At 39.3% G+C, this 18,017-nt stretch overlaps 1 protein-coding gene across 1 annotated transcript; it reads left to right on the top strand.

The window, feature by feature from the left end:
* The first annotated feature begins 181 nt into the window (after window positions 1–181).
* tmem39a (transmembrane protein 39A) lies at window positions 182–17,805 on the top strand. The gene is made up of 9 exons (XM_086071547.1): window positions 182–462; window positions 3,188–3,380; window positions 7,409–7,631; window positions 8,799–8,882; window positions 9,882–10,036; window positions 11,543–11,900; window positions 11,974–12,161; window positions 12,239–12,359; window positions 15,182–17,805. Exons 2-9 carry the CDS (start codon window positions 3,268–3,270, stop codon window positions 15,416–15,418), a joined length of 1,479 nt encoding a protein of 492 aa, XP_085927673.1. The 5' UTR covers window positions 182–462; window positions 3,188–3,267; the 3' UTR covers window positions 15,419–17,805.
* Window positions 17,806–18,017: the final 212 nt, after the last annotated feature.

Consider the following 18,017-nt stretch of genomic DNA (forward strand, 5'->3'; position numbering starts at 1 on the left):
AAACAATACTTCTTTCCCACAGTACTGTATCTGTACTACTACCTAAGCGAGTGAAAAACTAGTAGTACCACCATATAACCAATATTAGATTCTCAGATGATGCCTTGACCCGCAACCTATTATATTCAGTACTGTATGATTCATGTCGCGCGCTGATGACGTCATTTCAGAGGAGGTGCGGGGTTGCCACGTCGGTCTCTGTGAAATGCATTTACACAGTTGCTCCTCGCAGCTTTGCGCTTAACTTTTTGAAAAAGACGCCTTTTTTTCCAGCACGGAGTGACCGAGGACCTCATCAGCTTGTCCGGAACCACTGGAGCTCATTTCCACGGTGCTGTGTTCGGTCTTATTGGAGTAAAAAGGAGGCGGAGGAATGCTCGGTTCCGTCTGGACTCGTCCGGCTGGAAGCCACACAAGTGACTGATGCATCCTCGTTCACTTCACCCTCCCGTATGTTGTCGTGTGAGTAAAATGCGACTTTGCTCAGCGTTTTAAACGCTCAATACGTGTTCTTCAGATACACACATCCACATATTTCCCCCATTTTTGAAGCTATTTGCTAAAGTTTCAAACCGGCGTATAAAAAAAAAAACAGCACGCTGCCTGGTATCATAATTGAGAAACGCCAGGTTGAGTTTGTGCACGTCACAGCGGTGCCATCAACATGAAATCAGCCCACGTTTGTTTCTTTTTTTGCAATACTTTTAAGGGTTAAAGTCTGACACTGATGAAATGACTAAATACTCTCCTGCAATATTAGTTCCCGTTTTCTCCAGTGACTTTTTAACTGAAACGTTGCCCCTTTACGAATGTGTTTGTGTGTCTTCAAAGGACTGATTTGGTCAAATAGTTTAAATCAGTGGTTCTCAAATGGTTTACACCAAGTACTAAAACAAAAACAAGCCAAAAAACAAAACCACACAGCTATCCAAGTGCTACCACAATGGGCAACATTGAAGTACTGTACTGCAGTAGGCCTAAGTGTTGATCAAATACGAGCCTGAAGTTTGACTTATGATGTTTCAAAACAGACAGCATACATATTGTGTTCTGTGACAATATAAACACCAAACCTACTAAAAACAAAGAAGTCTTATTTAATCAGAAAAAAAAAAGATTCTCGTAGGGGTGTTCCGATCAGGGATTTGCAGTATGTTGCTGATACCGATCATCCATGAGTGAGATCGGCCGATACTTATTCCCATGTTGATCACATGGATTATCTGCACATTTTCATTTTTAGAGCTGCTCACTAATGACAATTTTAACAATGGATTACTCTGTTAAGGATTTTTTTCCAATTCATTTTTGAAGAAACGCGCCGTAAGTGATGCTGACTAACCGCATGGCTCGAGTTGAATGTAGGTGGCTTTTTTTTTTCATGCCAGTCCTCTTTCGCACAATCAGCTGGTTCATCTTTTTTTATGATCACCACACACACTTTCAACTACCTACGACATCACATACTTAGTTTGTCCCATACATGTTCATCCTATATTCGTGTGACAGGTATGGCTGCCACAAACGATTATTTTGCTAGTCGACTAATCAGTATGTTTAAAAAAAACAAAAAACTTTTTGGGGATGTCTGCATTCAGTTTCATCCCATAACCGTAAAAATGACAAAAATGGACATGTTTTTCACGGGACAGCGACGACATGTAAATAGCAGCACAACGCACTAACAAGCAGCAGCTCTTTTGTAAAACCAACATTAGTTTACATTTTGAATTCTTTATAAGTATGTAGTGGTGCCTAAACTTATCCAAGTTCCAACATGTTGCCATTTCTGTCCCTCATAAATAATGTGACAACTTGACCTTGCCTATTCCCAGAACGAATGCACTTGAAAGAACAGTTGTGCATAGAGCAATTTCATACTTCCAACTGTTTATTGCCACTTTCCCAGTGAAGTTTAAACAGAGCAAAAAGAATGGTATGTCGTGTATCTAACCAAAGTACCTAAGATGTCCCCTCACCCAGTCCCAGTCATGTCTTTTTCAAAACTTGCCATGAAAACTTTGCGACGACAACAGCCAATTTCAAGAAAAACAGGAGACGGAATGTTTATTTATTTATTTTGTGAGCACAGGGGCACCCACAACCCGGCAATTCACAGAGAAAGTGCAGACATTAGTTACTCACCTTGACAGAAATAATGGCTAAATAGAAAAATAGTCCAAGGGTGACTCTTTTTTTTTCTCTTTTCTTTTTAAAATTCTTCTTCTTCTTTTTTACACAAACGACAACCCCGAACAACAACAACAAAACACCACAACGACAAAAAACAGAATACCCCAAAAAAAAAAAATTTACGAGAACATCTAATTCAAACAAAGTCTGGTCTTTCTTCAGAAATAAAAGTAGTCCATTTCATCCACATTTCATTAAAGATATCAATTTTACATCTTAATCTTGCTGAAACTCTCTCTCTATATACTATATCAAGTGTGACTCTTGACTACTTCAAATCCCACTTTGATTTTTACTGCAGGATGCAATTCTTTGGGGTAGCAGTTCATGAATGTGACACACTGTGTTTTCACTGATCCTTATTTTCCCGTTGTTATTTGCAAATGCGTGTCAATGTGTCATTTTGTAAGAGCAGCCATCACCTGTGCATCAGGACACACCATGCTTTCAACTTGATTCCGATCTGATGTGATCGTTACAAGACTAAACGAATGAAGCAACATAATACGGTAACTGCTAAAATTAACTTTCCATTTGGAAAAGCAGTCAGGTTCACCTGTTTCAGTTTCGACGCCACTGAAGAATACAAATATGGGAGTGAGAATGGGGAAGTTCAATATATCAATTAAAATCCAATAAACTTGCATGTCTCCAATGATTTTTGCTGGGGAAAAATGCTACCGCCACAATTTTACCGATGAGTGGGGGGAGGGGGAAATGTCACAATGTCTGTTTTACTTCATATACGTAGTGCATTATCAATGTTTGTGTTTTGGAGGCTTCAGGTCACGTCACACTCGTCAATGTTAGCTCAGCATTGTATCCAAACTGCAAAACCTTGAAAGTGCTCAATAATATTTTGAGATAAAACATCACCATTTCAATTCTTAGAATACAATCACATTTGTTTACTCTTTCGTGAAAAGTGAAAAATGTCATGGAAACAAGTTTACTTTTCTTCTGATAAGTCTCCGTCTTTTGCTCTCTTTCACAGTGGCCTCAACGTATATGGTCGCTCATTAAGGAGCAACGGGGGAGTCCCAGCGTCCGGGGTTGCCACGGTAACCGGCGACCATGCCAGGGGGTCGCAGGGGTCCCAGCAGACAGCAGTTGAGTCGCTCTGCCCTGCCCTCCCTGCAAACTCTTGTTGGAGGCAACCTGGGCAATGGTACAGGCCTCAGAAACAGGTATGACTTGCAACTGTTGTGTCACTTCCTGTGTCAAAAGATACACGATGAGACGTTCGTCTATTTATCTCACAAATACTGAAAAAGTAATACAGCAACATGGTGACCGTGGGCTCTGATATTTACTCTCTCGCTTACCTGGTTTCTGCACCCCTGTACACGCAGTAGCAGCGATGCGTTCAAAGACTCATAGGAAGTCATCACAACGGCGCTCTTTACCTCATTTGCTCCCAAACATGTATAAAAGCGTTCAATTTTAAATATTGCCATGGTCCCAAAAACGTATTTCTATGTTTTTTTACGTTTATTTTTGCTGGAGCATGATGCAGCCTCTGACCTGAAAAGGTCGCTTAAAGCAATGGTAGTTATTACAAAAAAAACGGCCAGCAGGTGGCAGCTGACTATACGAGATCAACCAGAGCCATGTTGCAACAAGCTCTTTTCCCCAGTGTTTTCAACAGGTTTGTGAATAATGATGAAACGTGACTGCGAGTGAATGAGTTAACATGCTCCACATCGGGGTTCAACAATTCCGGTCCTCGAGGTCCGCAGTACTGCAGGTTTTTGATGTTTCAGCCTGCCAACACACCTGATACTAAATATCAGGATCGTTATCAGGCATGCTGATGATGATATGAATCAGGTGTGCTAGTGGGCGGAAACATCCAAAACCTGCAGGACTCCGGACCTTGAGGACTGGAATTGGTGAACTCTGCTCTACATCATGTTACATATACTTTATTCCTTGTAATATGTATTTTAATTATGTTTTTTCCCCCAACGTTTTAACCAAATCCCTCCATGTGGCTGGCGTATTAACACCAGCAATACAAATATGATTATTATTATTTTTAAATCTGTCAGGACTCCAGACTAACCTTTTTTATTTTTTTTTACCAGGAACACTGGCCCTACGACGTCGTGTTTTTTAGAGGGCGGGGGCAACATTCCAAGAAAAAAACGTGCAATTTATAAAGTGGCAAATTTGCGAGAAAAAACCTCAGAAATTTGCCACTTTATAAAGTGGCAAATTTGTGAGGGAAAAAAACCTCAGAAACTTAAGAGAAATACACCTAGCATAGCTATAGTCTAATCATGTGAGGATTCGTTGGTGGTTAATGGGACACTGTTTATAAAATGAAAAGGCAGGATGGAGACGGATTCATTCTTAAGTTTAAACTTTACTCGTCATTCACCGCAGCCAGAGCGACAACACTTCCTGATCCCCTATCAGCTGACTAACACTATCCAATCAGATGTCGTAGGTAAATGCAAGTGAATGACGGAGAGCAGCAGATTCGACACATCAACTTGGATACTTGTACAAAAAATACCAAAATGTGTCAATAATAATTCTGTAAACATAAATGTACAAGTAAATATACATTTTAACAAATTAACTTATATACATTTTAACAAATTAACTTAAATGCTTGATCGTCCGAGTGTGGACCTTCGCAAAGCGAGGCATATTTGTTAATCTATGCTAAAGCAATTACTATCTCCTTATTTGGAAACCCCACCGAAAAGTATTGGCACAAACAGTCGAGTAGGACGTTACGTGTATTTCTCGTAACTTTCAGAGTTTTTTTCTCGCTAATCTGTTGCCACTTTATAAAGTGGCAAATTTGCGAGTTTTTTCTCGGTATATTGCCACCGCCCTCTAAAAAATATATTTATACATGGCCCTAATACGCCGTCGTAGTGGCCCCTAACCGGAAATTTTAGGGATGCAAATATAAAATGTAGGGTGCACACTGTAAGACAACTTATATTCGACGACTTATATTCACACCACACATGTTTGCTATATAACTGATAAATGGGCTGAAGTTTGGAGTAGATTTGTCAGCAACAAAAGTATTCAAGAATAGTAATTGAAAATCTTAAAAAAAAAAAAGATCTGCAAATTTACTAGTTGCGCAGTTGCTTGAGTAGCTGAAAAATTTACATTCCCTATCTCAAAGTTTTGAAGCAAACTGGACCATTTCTAGACCAGTCCAGAGTCCTGTTCGCGATGCACTGAATCCGCAATAGATGAACCGCGATACATGACCACAAATGCCTCGCAGGTCCACTTACTGAGCGTGTAGATGGGCATGCTTTATTGCCTTTTGTTTGGTGGCGAGGTATTGGTCATCCTATCTAACATGGTTGGTTGTCCTGCTGGTCATTCTGGTTTGGCGAGGTTAAGAAATACTTTCTACAGGCTGGGTAGCGTAGATCATAGATTGGCACCCACTTTGATTGAATCAGTGGTTAAAGCACTATTATCTTCAATCACTTGATTGTGCCAATGTTTTAAATTCAACCACAGTGCACTCCTGTTTAATAAGGGGGAATATGTTCCAGACCAGACTGCCATAGGGGAAAATCCACACTACAAAGACCTTAGAAAAATGTTAGGGATAGGCCGATTATTGGTCCAGATATTTGGCATTTTGACAAATATCGGCATCGGCCTTTTTACAAATCTGAAGGCCGTTAAAGTTGGCATCTCGCAAGTGAATGCTTGCGAATGTAGCGAATTCTAGGTTTTCATCAGGATTTGCAATAAGTTCACAAATAGTTTTTACTTGTTGCAAATAATTGTTTTTAACATGTTCAGACCATTTTTCACTGTCTGCGTAGATCATATGAAACCTTTTGCAAACCACAAAGAAAAATAATTTTTTTTAAATAAAAAAAAGAAAACCTAAAATTCCCTTCGTATTCATTTGTCGCTCATTGAGATACAGGGAAGTTGTTTTATTAAGGATGATGCTGACACAGGGAACTCCCACACTTTTGATTTTTTTAAATAAAATAACTATTGGTAAAATTAAGAAAATTATGTAGAAATTTTGGAAAACCTTATTTGCAGTAGAAAACTTTAGAGAGTTATTTACTTGCTTAGTTTTCAGTTTAGTTTTGCACATGGTGATGACCCAGGAAGCTCCTTGCATTTTTTTAAATAATTTTTAAACAAAAGTGTCTATTCTTTATATTTATAATTAAAGTTTGTAAAATTTGAAAAGTTGTTTTAACAAATATGCTTAATGAAATTTACACAAAGTTATTTTGTTTTTTATTTGACGTAAATATGTTCTTTTTTTCTTGCAAATAAATATCGGCTTAAAATATTGGTCATCAGCCTCCCTGACTAATAATCGTGTCGTATCGGCCCTGGATAAAACATATATCGGTCTATCACTATAAAATGGATAGTTCTTTCCTTTTTTTTCGGTTTGACTTGAACACACTTTTAATATTCTTTAGAAGTATTTCCTGACCTTCCAAAGCGAGTCGAAGCAGACAATCTTCAATGTTGAAGATGTTCAATATTTACAAGAAAATGTGTTCATGTTTTTGGAGAAAAGTATTTTCGAGCCATTCGACCCTGTGGACTGTGACGTCAACGTAATGAAGCCAATCAAAGAACGCACTGACCGACCAAGGAGGCGGCGGTAAATAAAACAAAATGTGTCCTACCCTGTGGTGTTTTATTCCCCAGACGGCAGAAACCTCCTTGATCCGGCCTTGCTGCCAGCAGGAATATTTAAGAAATAGATACGTGATTGTCAGGTGAATTTGCGACCTCGTAGGGAGCCCAAAGGCTAAAACAGGATATAATGAGGCACCGCTGCATTTTGGCATGTTATTCTCTTACAGCGTTAATTGAACACAACATATCGTCTGCATGGCAGCTCGCTTACTGATGACCACCAGGATTCGTACTAAAAATCCAAACAAATGCTCATTTATCCTTTACGCTTCTCAATCGTCTCATGTTCGTTTGTGACGACTGTGTGCACATGCATAATTAACTACACTGTTTACCTACGTTAATTAGAAACAAGTTGCACAAACTTTCAATAAACAGGAGGATGTAATGAGGTACGCAGTTGTGAAGTGTTCTGCCGAACGCATCATGAGTTAGATGCTTTCTTCTGTACATTGTTTGTAAAAAAAGAACAGAATACGCAGTGATGCATAGTTGTTGTTTTTTCACTCTCTTTGGTGGTCTTTGTGTTTGTGTGTTCTTTTAGGAACAGTAGCTCCTTGGGTCTGTCTGCGCCACCTATCTCAGCCGTCATAACGCCAGAGCCCGTCCGCCACTCAAAGATTCCTCCGCTGCCATTGGACAGCAGCCTGCTTTTTGAGTTCCTGCTTTTTCTCTATCTACTGGTTGCCTTGTTTGTGCAGTACGTCAACATCTACAGGACAGTTTGGTGGTACCCGTACAGCCAGCCACCCACCTCTACCTCACTCGTAAGAACACACAGTTTTGGAAGCTGTAAAAAATGTAACAAAAAATAATGTCTTGGTCGGAAAAAAAAGACTGGAACATTAAACGGTTGGAAATTCAAAATTAGAAAAGGTCAAATTAAATTGGCCTGTACAGTAGAGTTAATTTTCGTCAATGATAACTAAACAAAAATAATTTGGTCAACACACATTTTTCACAGGACTAAAACTAGACTAAAACCCTCGTTACTAAACAATAACTAGGACTAAATCAGTATGCATTTTCGTCGACTAAAGAAGACGAGACAAAAATGTACTTCACGAAATAAAAACTGGACTGAGATCTATGGACATTTTAGTTGATGAACAAAAATTAGATGAAAATTATATGATTTAGTAAAATCTTGTCTCTGCTAATCTGTCACTGACACTGTCATGTGACACAGTGACTCATCCACAGCCACTCAAATCTGAAGCTAACGAGTGCAACATGCACAAACACATGGGACAGACAGTCGGTGGATTCACGGTGAATATATATATATTAAAAAAAAAAGAGTAAATTATAGTTATAACGCAACATTAATGCAACGGCTATAATGTTCCAGCAATAATGTTAATCTGACCGCTAACTAATGCTGGCTAACTTACTAGCTCATAGCATGGAGCCATAATTGCCACTTGTTGATATACTGTAATTGAGTGTCAAGTTGTTTTTCATCAAAAAGATGAGGACATTTTATGTGAAATAGTTTTAGATCTGAAATGTTCAACATTATCTGCTGACCCCAAAATTATATACAGGGGTAAAATGATTATCCTGACTAAAACGTTGACAGTTTTTGTTGACTAAAACTAAACAAATAAAATTATGTTTTCTTGGACTAAAATAAAGACTAAAATGCTAGATTTATAGTCGACTAAAAATGGACAAAATAAAAACAAATTGAGGTTGACTAACTGTTAAAAACTAACAAGCGTGATAGAAATTGGACTACATTTAAAAATGGCTGATAAAATTAACACAACTGTACAGGTTATGGCACATTTTAGGTTCATTTTGAAATGTCAAACGAAATCCCTAACTTTTTTTGTGATTAATGTAAGGTTGTTTGCTTGATTCTAGTCTAACAATTGTGCAATGAAAATTGATTCTCGTCTCTCCTTTGTCCGTTGCTTGTTGACCTGCAGAGCTTCCATCTAATGGACTACCACCTGGCTATCTTCATCACAGTCATGCTGGCCAGGAGGCTTGTTTGGACGATCGTTTCAGAGGTGAACTCACTCACCCCCCCCCCCCCCCCACCCACCTCCACCCCCCAGCGAGTCTACTTCAGATACAGTCGTACCCTTGACTCACAGGTGTCATTTGTTCCGAGACCAGGCTCGTGTCTCAAATCAACTATCCCCAGTGCCATTCATCTGCTTCAGGCCCCCCAAAACGCCAACATTGGGTTTTTAATAAGAAAACTAGCATTGTACAGTATGTATATAATACAATATAATGTAAAGGAAAAAAAATACTTTTCCTTTTTTCACTTCACTTACACTCAAGGTAATCTTCACGTCTTTTTTTGGGCCAATTTTCACCGTATCTTTCCTCACTTCCAGCAGCTCCTCCATCTTTTCATGGAGAGAGATCCACAGCGTAAAAATCGTTTTAACACCCTTGGCTGACAGTAATTTTTATCAATTTCCTCTACCCTCAACTCAAAGTTATTTATAAAGCCCTTAAAGAGGAACTGTAGCTCTAACAAAGTGCTGTCCATAAAATCGAACCTAAAACATAAATCACAATAAATGAATCAATAATTATATATTAAATAAATAGACTTGATTATAAATTACATATCATTATTTATATGTAGCACTAGCTAAAGCATGGACGTACTCCGCTTGTACTGCTTTGCAATGTCCACCACACACATAATTGTATTTCAGTGATTTCAAGCTTTAATTCATGTGCTTCAATGAGTGCTTCTTCTTTGGACACATCATTTCAAAACAAAAAAACAAACACGCACACAAAAAATGGAAAATAGGATCACAAAACACAACCTTTATAGTGCATGAATTGATGATAGCCAGATGTTGCGATGTTCATTGGAGCGTCTCAAGCTGCTTGCAACACAGCAAAAAAAATCAACCCAGCGACGGAAAAAAAATCGACAGTTGGGGCACTTGTAAGTCAAGGTACTGCTGTAATCTGACACTTGGAGCTAATGAATCTGTTTCATCTCATTCATGAAACGTCTTTTTCTTGCTTTTGTCCAGCTGTCTCAGAGCAGCAGGGGGTCGCTGGTCTGCTATTTGGTTTTGATTGCAGCAAGACTGTGTCTGCTCACCATGTGTTGTTGGGTGCTCTGCTGGACGCTGGTCAACCTTTGCAAGAACCACTCTGTTCTCAACCTCCTCTTCTTGGGATACCCGTGAGTGTTCAGTACTGGCTGGTATTTTAACATTTGATGAGAGCAAATGGAGAAGGGCTGTGCCGACGTATTGCAACTGCACTAGCTGACCTCTGCGTCCTACTCGCACTATTTGGGACATTATCGTTCTAAATGTCGTCCATTTTGGGTTTAATTTATTGTTGACTACTAGATGTTGACACACAACTTACTCTGGGATTGCATTTGAAACATACATTTGAAAAGAAGAAGAAAAATGAAGCCATCCGCACAGTTTTGTTTTGTTTTTAAAGTTATTTAATGTCATCATCTGTGATCCGGCTTTTAAACTCTACATAAAGCGACGTCAGTATGTTCATCATTTTATAATATACATCTTTCAGCATGATTATTGATGTATATTGTGAGATGTTAAATTAGGTTTTGAAAAATAACGGATTTACTGTTACACTGTACTGCACAATTTTTGTTATTCATTGCACTTGCTGTCTCTCTATAAATTACGGTTTATATATTTAGATGTGTTTGTATTATTTGTGTGACAGTTTAAGAATTAAGTGCCATAAATGCTATTAAAAAAACATACCTAGGGAGTATTTCACTATGGTATTTTTATATCGCAGATTTATCTTATTGCGGGGGTGGTCTGAAACAAGCCCTTTTACAGTACAGTTATATTTTGCTTTTTAGTACAATATATTTAGGCACAGTAAATGATCCTACTGTGCAAATTGTTATAGTGACTTGCAATAATATTATTGTAATGATCACTTAGGCCTACTTTGCTACTTTATTATTTTACTGTTGGTCATGATGATGGTACTTGGAGCGCTGAGTATTTTTTTATTAAGTGGTATTAAGGGTAAAAGGTTTGAGAGTGACTGAACTAGTGCCCAATTTTGCCTCACTGGTAACAGACATTTGTCCGACTAATGTCAAAGTTTCCCTTGTCCCCAAAGTTTCCCTTATCCCGGCCCACTGATTATGACTGTTAATCATTTCCAACTTTAATGCTGAGTAATGTCTTTGTTGTATTTGCACATTGTGATGCTGCTCTCACTGCTCTTCATAAAGTCACCAAGGATTCTTTCTTTTTTTTTGGCAACTTGCTCTTATCCTTTCTTCCGCTGAAAGCCACTTCAAACTCCTCTCACTTTTCCAATGTGGCTCAACTCAACAAAATGGTGATTAATCTGCTCAGTCCCACACTGTTTTTTTTTTAAAGTGTGGGCTTCAGTTGCACACATTAAAATAATGTTCCACCAACATGAACATGATTTATGTGACCTTAAAAAAAAGAAAAGTAAATCAAACAAGTTTTACAGTCAGCATGGCTATTAGCTTGGGTATTTTGGGCGTTTATAGAAGTTCCTTTTTTTTGTCTCAAATAATCTTGACAACCCTCAAATGCATTTTCTCTATGCTAATCAGTGATCGCTATGACTATAGACAATTTTAGAGGCTTTCACACATGACTCATTGGGCTATACTACAATGATGACTTTGTACCCCCTTTCCTGTTTTTAGGTTTGGCGTGTATGTCCCGCTCTGCTGTTTCCACCAGGAAGGAGCGAAGAGCCAAACGTCAACAGCCGACTGCGACTACTCGCCCGACCACCAGCAAACGGACCTGGCGGACACGCCCTTTTTTCGACCCCGGGATTTCCTCTTCTTGTTACGGGAGAACCTCAGAGAACAGTTTTCCGCACCGCAGCACATGCCCACGCACACCTGCCCGCCGCACACGCACACGCACACGCCGGAGCTGATTCGATCGGAGGTGGAGGAGCTGAAGAGCGACTTCAATCGGCGGATTAAGGAAGTGCTGTTCAACTCGCTGTTCAGTGCTTATTATGTCGCCTTCTTGCCCCTATGCTTTGTGAGGGTAGGTTCGCTCTTCTGCGTCGTCTGAATTCATTTCAGTGCTGGATTGTATGTAGCCACATTTGTTCTTTCAGAGCACCCAATACTATGACATGCGCTGGTCATGTGAGCATCTGATCATGGTGTGGATCAATGCCTTTGTGATGCTGATGAGCCAGCTGCTGCCTCCCAACTACTGCGACCTGCTTCATCGCTCTGCGGCCCACCTGGGCCGATGGCAGAAGTTGGAGCACGGATCATACAGCAACGCACCTCAGCATTTGTAAGTGACGCCCCTCTGTCACACACGTCTTAAGTTTCATGGTTAATGCAACAATTGCTTGTTCTTTTTCCCCCCAGATGGTCAGAACAGACGGTTTGGCCTCAAGGGGTGTTGGTACGACACAGCCGCTGTCTGTATAAAGCAGTTGGACCGTATAATGTTGCCATGCCCTCTGATGTTTCACATGCGAGATTTTATGTGAGTATGTGTGCTCGTAAATCATAGTAACCTGTTAATGGTTGACTTGAATGATCAAGGGTTGCACCGGAACTAGTAGTGAAAGTGATGAGTTCAAGTGCAAAAGGCAACAACCGCCATTAGGACCCCAATAAATTATACCATACCTACTGGCAGTACTACTATGATAGGCTGTGAAACCATATGAATTTGTGGCTAAAAAAATTCAACTTGTCTACAAATCTATATCGTCCTGTGGTTTTTCTTTTTTTAAGACAAAAAAAGGTTGTGCGTGACTAGTTTCGACAAAGACTGCCGCCTTCCACAGAAGCTGTCAAACTGACAGTTGCGACGTGCGTTATGAGCTGATGTTGCTGGGCATACAAAAATACAAAAGATGGATAAACGAAGCAATAGAGTTCAATTAGAGGACGTCGTTGATATTTGTCAACTGTGGGCATGTGAAGCCTTTTGAGACTCTTGTGTGATTAAGGGCTATATAAATAAACTTGACTTGACTTGACTAAAGATCAGGAAACGGGGACCGAACACACTAAATAGGGACGAAGGAACTTTTCGACTTTCCCATACATGGGATCCACTTCTCTGGAGATCGAGCGACGGAGGACGTAGTCGGCGTGAAGCGTCACATGACAGCCGGCTACGCCTAGCAACATCAGCTAATAAGACACGTCACAACTGTCAGTTTGACAGCTTCTGAGGAAGGCGGCAGTCGTCGAAACTAGTCAAGGTAAAGCGCAACCTTTTTTTGTCTTAAAAAATAAAAACCACAGGACGATATAAATGTGTTCAACACATAGTACTAAACATATACAACAAATCGATGGTTAAGTACTTTCAAAATCAGGAGTGAATGAAAAGTGTTCAACTATTATAAAAACATTTTTAAAGGGGACCTGGTAGCGTAAATTGCTTTTTAGAAGTTAAGGCAATTTCTAGTGTTGCTATTTTTAGCGAAAATACGCGTTACACATGGGCATACAAGAATGTGCACTTGCACTTTACACAATAAGTCATGGAACTATCTTTTGGTATTCACATGCAATAATAAATGTTGGCAAAATGGACTACATGGGCTATTAGGTGCATCACAAAAAAAAGCAAAAACATACTTTTTCTGAAATTATGTTTGGGTGGTGGAAACAGATTTTGAAATGGTAAGAAAAACTCTTTCAATTGCTCATACTTGGCTTTTTAATTGAGACTCGTGAAATTTTTGCAAATTCAATTTCCATACTGGCCCTCAATGCTTCTCTGTTAACTTGCGAGCACCTCCCACCCACCACAAATTCCATTCTGCAGCGATGAATAGTGAGATGGGAGGAAGTAGAAATGTTTTGAGATGCTTGTTGAATATTGATATCACTCCTCAATGTCATAATTTAATGTGACATTTATTAATGATGGTGAAATGAAATGTCGGTGTTTCCCCCCACATTTCACAAGTGTGGTGGCCCGCCAGGCTTATCTTAACAAATGACGAGTAATAGCTGGATGCCGTTTGGTTGGTACTTCCATGTATTGTATATAATTTTAAAGGGAATGAAGTGTAGAATTTGAATATACGACAGGCGTCAGCAAAAGAGCCATTTTAGGCCAAATAAATGTTAAATATCTGTCTGGAGCCGCAAAACATTTGGACATTGTGATGGATTAAACATTGTGTTAGTGTTAGTCAAATGTATTGAGGGCCCAAGAGCTAATTCGAGCTGCAACAGACAGAAAAACATGCAGCATCCAATACTTTGAGATTCTTTTTCTTCTAACTTTGGTCTTACGATTTTTTGGGGGGTAATTTTTCATTTGTCATTTTTCATTCATTTTTAGACCTTTCTGCCTTTCTGTAAAATGTTGAAATTTTGGGCAATTTTATGGATATGTTATGGTCATTTTATTCCTCTCGTTTTCCTTTTTTGGACATTTCATGGATGATTTTTTTTGCATTTATTTACCTTTTTTTGCTATCAATTTTCTGATATTTTTGGCAATTTTGTGGACACTTTATGGTAGTTTTCGGGGGTTTGTCTTTTGTTTGTTTTTTGGACATTTTATAATTACTTTTTGATTGTTTCCTTTTCTGCCCTTTTTAAAATAAATTTTCAGACTTTTTTTTGCAATCTTAATGACAATTTATGGTACTTTTCTGCTTTTATTCTTTTGTATTTGGACATTTTATGGTTACTTTTTGGACATTTTTAGGTAACTTTTACAACTTTTTCCATCTATCGTTCGTCTCCCTTTTTCTTAAAAAACTTAAAAATTTGGACATTTTTTAATTATTTAGTTATTATTATTTGTATTTAATCCATAATTAATTGTAATAATATTTTATATAAAAAATAAATAAATATGTAAAAAATATTAAAGCTGCTGAACGTAGAATATTAAATTTCGAATTTTGCTGCTGCCACCTCCTGACGAAAAATGAAAAAGCACATACCCCTCTTCACATGCACCGCGCACATCCACAGACAGGGCGAGGAAATTAGAACCTGAATCCAGTCTGAAAACTATTAGCCAGAGGCTTGCAGGAGTAGCCATTGTGAACAGCTAAGGTGTTAATCTACTAATTAGAAGACATTTCATAAATGGTCAAATAAAAAGACTACTGTAAAGATATTTTTGGGAAAAAAGATCCACATTGCAGGTTTAATTTCTACTAATTCTTTTAGAGATCCACAGAGCCACAGAGAAGGGGTTAAAGAGCCACATGTAGCTCCAGAGCCGTTGATATATGAATTAGCTTTTTTATTTTTTTACCCATGAGGACCTTTTTATGCTCTTGAAGTTTTCTGACCTTATCCTCTCTTTTGGTGTTACAGTTCCTCTTCCACAAGCCATTGCGGATCCTGAACCTGCTGATCTGGATCGAGACCAGCGTGGTTCTGTATCAGTTGTACTCGCTGTTCCTGTCCGAGCGCTGGAACCACACTCTCTCTCTGGGCCTTATTCTTTTCTGCAACTACTATGTCCTTTTCAAGCTGCTCAGAGACCGCATAGTGCTGGGCAAAGCCTACTCCTACCCCCTGTCCAGTAGTCTGGGCTTAAAGTCGCAGTAAAGACACCCTCAACACCCACCGCGTGTACGCTGAAGGTGGGGGACGTGCGCTAGTGTTAAAATTGGGAGACCAAATGGGTGTTCGGCGCTCACAGTTGGAGGGTAAAGGACAGGAATATGAACTCATAATCGTGTTTTGATACGGTTACATTTTTAATGCAATGTTTATATATATAAAAAAAAAAAAAAACTATTTAAAAGAATATTTTATTTTGTATACTATTTCGAGTTACGCCGGGCATTACCACGCTGACGACATTTGCATGCTCCGTTCATGTGCGTTGTGTTGCTAGAAGAGGGAGGAGTTCCACCAAAGATGTAAAAAGTGGCTATGTCAGTCAACCGTTATACATTCTGTCCCTGATTGATCCACAAAGTAAATTGGAAAACAAAAGATGCAGCTGTTTTTGAGGAAAAGTCAAGACATTGTTGTTTTCTGCCGGACAGTTACCCCTCGCTCATGATTTTTTTATTTTATTTTTTAATCAAATATCCAGCTTCAGTCAGCAACAGCCAGCTAGCTTAGCAATGGAATGGTACGGGCAGTTGCTAGGCAACCAGCAGAGAGTTCACCTTTCGCCAAAAGTGTTTAAAGACAAGTGTTGGTGCCAACTTGCATTACTCACGAAAAGTTCAGGATGAACTTAAAATGCACTGTAACCTTTACCAGCGAACTTTGACCTGCTCTAAACTTTTGAATTCACATGTCCAATTATTTAAACTTTCAATACTTTTTGCACAGATTGCTGTGCTGTCAAATGAGCTGGACGGCAAAATGTAAACATGATTTCTATGATCTACGAGGTGTTGTATTGATGTCTAGATGTGAAGTGTATAAGGAGGACCGTTGACCAATTCAAATCAAACCAGGAAATCAAACACCTGTTGCGTATTTTGCTGTTTAACGTTTGTTAGACTTGGTTAGTTTTCCTGAGTAGCCAAGTGTGGGCTACTAGTTTCCTGCAATTTGACATTTGAATCACAGATATGTAACAGCCAATCAAAAATGCCATGTCGACTCGTACTACATTTCCACATACCGGCATCCAAGTAGAATCGTCACATCTCCAAAACTGACACGTTTCAGTTTTCTGAGCCCTTAACATTGCATTTTTGACGAAAGCAAGCAATTGTCACCACTTAGTTGAATAATTTGTTAATATAACAGACCCACGTGGGGAAAATCTGAAATTTACCAATTTTGGTCAGGCCTGGCAGTGAGTGTTAATGTTTACAATTACTAATGCACCTGTGGCTAAAAAAAAAAAAAAACGTGGAGAGATTTGTATTATAGTATATTGAACGGATGAAAATGTACATTGAAAAGCTTAGAGGTCAAATAAAATTCACCATTAAAGTGCTCTTTTTTTTTTTGGATTCATCCTGAACATTTTGCGAGTAGTGTATGCTAAGATGCTATTTTACAGAGCCTTAGTCTTAAGGTCCATCAAGAGTAGTGTTAGTTTTGTCATCGACACGTTTTGGTACTTGTTCTCACTTGGCCGACGAAAACTGCTGCATGAGCTTCCTCATTTAATTTGCGCGTGTGTTGCGTCGTCGGGCTTTCGCAATGGGCACGTTATTGTTTGTCATCACGGGTGTCTTCACCTTGGCCTGCGTCCCTCGCAGCATGGGCCATGGATTCATGCAAAGCTGTTGCTTTTTGTTTTGGCATGAAGTCCTCGTTGTGCTCCTTAAGTTCACCGTCGTCAACGTCAGAGTTGCTGTCCAAATCGGGCCCGTGTGTGTTTGTAGAGTTTGCGTAACGACCTCATTTACATTCTGAATGTCATTTTCAAAGGATGTTTAATGACATGGGTGCTCAGTGCTGAGTCGCGGTGTTGGGAGTCACCCACGCCCGCCTGTCTCATTACCAATTCATGTATTTTCGGTAGTTGGCTTCTTTCAGGTCACCTTGCATGCTGCCTTTTTTCTTAAGCTCTTCACGCACCCTCCTGCCTTCGGATGACGTGTGCCTCCGTTTAAGTCGCGTTCAAATCCGCTGACAAAGCATTTCTTTAGTGGTTCATTGAAATATGTTTGCCACGCATCGCCTGAATGACTAAACACATTCGTGAAGAATATGGAATTTGATATATTCAGTCAAGGTTCAGGATGAGTGAGGCTCCGGAGGACGTGCCTCTTTGTGCCTTGTAGTTTTGTTTGCTGTATGTGCAGTTGGCTCGTGCCAGCTTGAATGTAGTGACTGTCTCCAGAAGGTGGCGCTGTTGACTTGATTGAAATTCCTAATGGACAATACCTGCCCTGATAGGAAACATCTTTTGCATTTTGATTTCTTCATCCCACTTAAGTGCTTGCTCAAACACATTCTGCCTGATTTTGGTGTTTTGCTGAAAGCTCCTCAGAATAAAGTTGAGTTGAAATTTTTGATTTTCAGGAAGATTTTCTAAAGAGTCTCCTTTTCACTTCCATACACTTGAGTCGTGAGTCGCTTGTTAGATGGGGTGACAGTGATACAGATGCCGGTGTCAATGAAACTTCAGTTTCCTTCTGTGTAACATATCCCAGCATGCAGTTGAGCCTTTTGTGGATCACGTTCACTGTTTAAGGAGCTGGTCCTCATATTTTGGCTTTTTACA

This window comes from Leptonotus elevatus, chromosome 3 (genome assembly GCF_054856555.1).
Source record: "Leptonotus elevatus isolate MCC_2025b chromosome 3, RoL_Lele_1.0, whole genome shotgun sequence".
Taxonomy (NCBI): Eukaryota; Metazoa; Chordata; class Actinopteri; order Syngnathiformes; family Syngnathidae; genus Leptonotus; species Leptonotus elevatus.

Coding starts and splice junctions, on each gene's coding strand:
- tmem39a (XM_086071547.1), top strand. CDS start 3,268: ATGCCAGGGGGTCGCAGGGGTCCCAGCAGACAGCAGTTGAGTCGCTCT. Junction 3,381..7,408: donor GGTACAGGCCTCAGAAACAG/GTATGACTTGCA, acceptor GTGTTCTTTTAG/GAACAGTAGCTCCTTGGGTC. Junction 12,162..12,238: donor AGCAACGCACCTCAGCATTT/GTAAGTGACGCC, acceptor TTTTCCCCCCAG/ATGGTCAGAACAGACGGTTT.